The sequence below is a fragment of the Cyphomyrmex costatus genome, unplaced genomic scaffold, assembly GCF_001594065.2.
Source record: "Cyphomyrmex costatus isolate MS0001 unplaced genomic scaffold, Ccosl1.0 scaffold61, whole genome shotgun sequence".
NCBI classification, from domain to species: domain Eukaryota; kingdom Metazoa; phylum Arthropoda; class Insecta; order Hymenoptera; family Formicidae; genus Cyphomyrmex; species Cyphomyrmex costatus.
This window is the reverse complement of record NW_017280167.1, coordinates 1290296-1294012: the sequence shown is the minus strand read 5'-3', so window position 1 is coordinate 1294012 and position 3717 is coordinate 1290296. Positions and strand designations below refer to the sequence as shown.

The 3717-nt window shown below is 40.2% G+C and overlaps 1 protein-coding gene across 1 annotated transcript; it reads right to left on the bottom strand.

Moving 5' to 3' along the window:
* LOC108779680 (major royal jelly protein 1) lies at positions 1-2005 on the bottom strand. Its single transcript, XM_018547139.1, has 3 exons — positions 1538-2005; positions 954-1360; positions 1-616 (listed from the first exon to the last, which is right to left on the bottom strand). Exons 1-3 carry the CDS (start codon positions 1883-1885, stop codon positions 133-135), a joined length of 1239 nt encoding a protein of 412 aa, XP_018402641.1. The 5' UTR covers positions 1886-2005; the 3' UTR covers positions 1-132.
* Positions 2006-3717: the final 1712 nt, after the last annotated feature.

Below are 3717 nucleotides of genomic sequence, written 5' to 3'. Positions count from 1 at the left end.
TTATTTGGAAAAAGTCTTCGTTACCGCTCATCATTTCACTCATGCGACACAATTTCAATGGCAAATGAAACAGGAACATTTTAAAGACATTTTAAATGAGGTAATGAAAGGCATAAAGTGTATCTTGGCAAGTTATATTTGATGCCAAAAGACGGTGTCTGGTGTTGCCGTCCTCACGCCGGATGGCTCGCAATTTGTACCCCGAATAATATCGTCGACCTTTCCTCTGATTAGTCGGAAGTTTATCTCCGTCGGCTTGAGGCTCATGTTTATCGTCTTCTGAAGTCTGTTGGTATTGAACCACAATTCTTCCTCGCCAGCCCTATTCGTGATCACCTTAATGCCGCTCACGTACTGCAGAGTCTCCTCGTCTTGTGCTATTATCACGACGTTCTCCGGAGTAAATGGTTTCCCGATGTCCCAACAGGCAATGGCAGTTAATTGGACCAATTGGAAAAATATTACGCCTCTTCGAGAGGTCGCTTGCACGCCCGCTTGGCTCGCGCGCTTGTAATTTGATTGAAATATCACTGGTTCTCTGAATTTGCTTTGCTTCAACGAAAACGTATCCGTATATTTCTGATAGTAGCTCGCGAGTGAGTTAAAATACAGATATCTGAAAGTGGTAAACATCGTGACACATGGCGAACGACTTTTTCTCAATTAGCATACTTGTAGCAAAAGCTTGTATTTATTGCAGAAATTTTCGTATTTTTTTCGTGTGAAAAAACAACAGTCAAATAAATAAAAAAAAACACATTTAAGAAAGCAAATTTATTTTTGTATCTTATTAGTTATTATACGTTAAGTAAATACGAGATCTTTTTAATTCAACTTGGTGAGTTTTTATAGTTCCGAAAACGACATTAAGTAATTTTGAATTTTGATCGAATCTCATAATGCCTCTCGATTTATAAATTGATTGATCCAGAATAATAGCAATTAGTTAATACCTGTGATTAAAATATCCAAACGGTGACAGTGACATACCGAGCGTACCATCAGTCAGATCAAACCACTCGCCGGCGATTGTAATATTCATAGCATCCTCATCCGGGCCAAAAGCGTTGCCACGGGTGTTGTTTACTCGCCAGGAATAGTCGCGATATAAGTCATAAATCACTAGTCCATTTTGATCCACGTCCGCCACATAGAGATAAGTATCGAGACACGTTTTTCCGACGTCGACGATTGGCGTAACTAATCCTGCCTTCCCGTAAAGCACTTGATCATCCGGTACCACGTATTTATGGATCAGCTGATCCGTGGCAAGATCGAAGATCAATATTTTCGTAGGGCAAACCGCTTTCATCATTACTCTGCCAGAATCGACCACCCATAAACGATTGCACTCGTCGATCTAAAGATTACGTATCAAGCTATCAATCGTACACGTATTGTTATAAAATTTGACACCAAATTGATAGCAGAAAAGTCTTGAATGGACAAAATGATGTATGTGCTCACGTGAGTGTAGCGCATCCAAAATTTTTCTGCCACCATTTGGATTCAGTCTGTTATCAAATGTGAAAATTACCGCCACTCTGTAGACAGATACGATGCTGTTGCAACTTAACGATACGTGCCAGGACCAATTGGGATATGGTACAAGTAAATGACCACCAGGACCCTGCGCCTTAGTCACCAAAGACAAACTAATTGGTATACCATTTAACCACTGTGGACTCGTCACAAACACGCGGCCTTGTCTGTCGATATCCACGTCTTGTGTGAAAGCATTGCCCAGCGTATAGTTTTTTCCCGTCAGAACTATATTCGGCCAGACCCAATCGAGATATTTCCACTGGTAAGCCACTTCGAGGTGTGACGGCTGGGACGGGTATACGAACCCGAAGAATAGAACGAATATCCAAATCAATTCCATGATGCGTACGGTCGAAAGTCCATCGACGACGACCTAGGCCGCGACACTGATCGACTGACCGTTAATTCGTTTCGACGCGTTTTTAGCTGTCAGGGAGCCTTTCGAGCCTCAGGGTCTCGCCCGTGTCCGCGATCGGGAGACCACTGTATCACGAAACGGAACATGGTTATTCCCCGTGGTGTGTGGCGTAGATTGTTTCTTTCGATAGCGACTGACACACCCCACCCTTGTCTACGTCACGATCTCCCATACTATGCCGATTTCGCTATTTATGGTGACGGAGAGTGTGGTTCACCTTGAACTGGATATACACGTATTCCACCATGTATAACATGACTCGTTAACTAATCAGGAAGCAAGAAGAACCTCGAATTTATTTCTTCCTGCATTAGTATGTAACCTTACAAGTAAAGCACCTTCTTCAAAAAACGAGATCAGTCTTCTTTTATTATACACAATGAACAATTTATACAACAGATAAAAATGATGTATTATTTGCGATATTTTATTTAAAAATGTTGAATTCTTCGATTTGAAAAATCTATAAATTTTTAAATGAATAATTATTTTATAATGTAATGGAAATTAATGCAAGATTACATAACCGCGAATGCGAATAATACGCAATTTAAAAAATTGTTACATGGTCGATATTTAAGTTTAAAAAAATGTAAAAATTTATGATTGCGGCAATGAAACTAAAGAAACATAAATACTTCAATTAAGCATCGGCATTTCCAATGCATAATGTCGACAAGCTGAGGTTAGACCGCACAATATTTTATGAGCGTATGAGATTTACTGTACAAGTTATCTATTTAAACCTGTTCTGTATACTGATTGTTACGCAAATCGGTGATATCCAGTTCTGCACATCAATATGAAATATAGAATGTGGTTGAGCGCACACATTAGCCACCGTGTGATCGGAAACTGGAGCAAGTGTTCGCAAACAGTGCACGTTTACCTGATATAGAACCAGGAACCTTTGTTGCATTTCCTCGAATGCGTTGCGAAAGCTATTACGAGCGTGTCTATGTAACGAGATTTTCTGTAAATTTCATATCCGAAGTTTATGTGTGCTTCGAGAGAGAATATATTGAAACTTGACGTCATGAATGTTGTTCGTTTCATAACTGACACGTCAGTTTGTATTCATTGTAAGTGATGTAAACGTTATTTTTTTACTATCAATTAATCGTTCACGTAATTTAATATACGTCCTTGCTTACTTGATATGCACGCGTATCGTAATGCTTGGTACATTAGTCACCATTACTATTATCAAGTAATTATGTTACGCCTTGAGAAAAGTAGGTCTTCTTGAATATTTATAAAGATCATAAAAAATCCGCTAACTGCGATTCCGCATACCAGCTGTATCCGCAGCTCTTCGTTAAGTTTACGACAGTTAATGTCAATTAAAACGCAATAAACTAGTTATGAAGGCGTTACAAACAGTGGCCAGTGTCACGGCATGAGGTAATATAATGCGATGGCATTATATCACGGGACGAGACCACGCGTGTTTAGAATGTAATAAGGAGTTCCGCGAGAGTTGAGCAAAACCATTTTCCAACAGCTGTTATAGAGCGATCACGCAACACGGCTATAAGCATAGCACGCTTTTCATCGCGCTCCGCGCCCAAACTTCTTTTTTCCTCCGTCGGCTTTCGGGTTTGAATTGCATTACGCGTTGCGCCGTATCCGGGAAGAGAAACTACATTCGCGCCCCGCAGAAGTGAAAACCATAAATCACCTGGCTAGTCACGATTAAGCCAAACGGGAAGACAAATGGGTGGCTAATTTCAATTTTAATGCGAAGCCCAGAA

What these genes read in the sequence shown, in the direction of transcription:
- LOC108779680 (XM_018547139.1), bottom strand. Translation starts at nt 1,885, where the DNA reads ATGGAATTGATTTGGATATTCGTTCTATTCTTCGGGTTCGTATACCCG. An exon ending in TATCTGTCTACAGAGTGGCG is followed by an intron (nt 1,361 to 1,537) that starts GTAATTTTCACA and finishes CGTAATCTTTAG; the next exon opens with ATCGACGAGTGCAATCGTTT. An exon ending in TTTGGATATTTTAATCACAG is followed by an intron (nt 617 to 953) that starts GTATTAACTAAT and finishes TACCACTTTCAG; the next exon opens with ATATCTGTATTTTAACTCAC.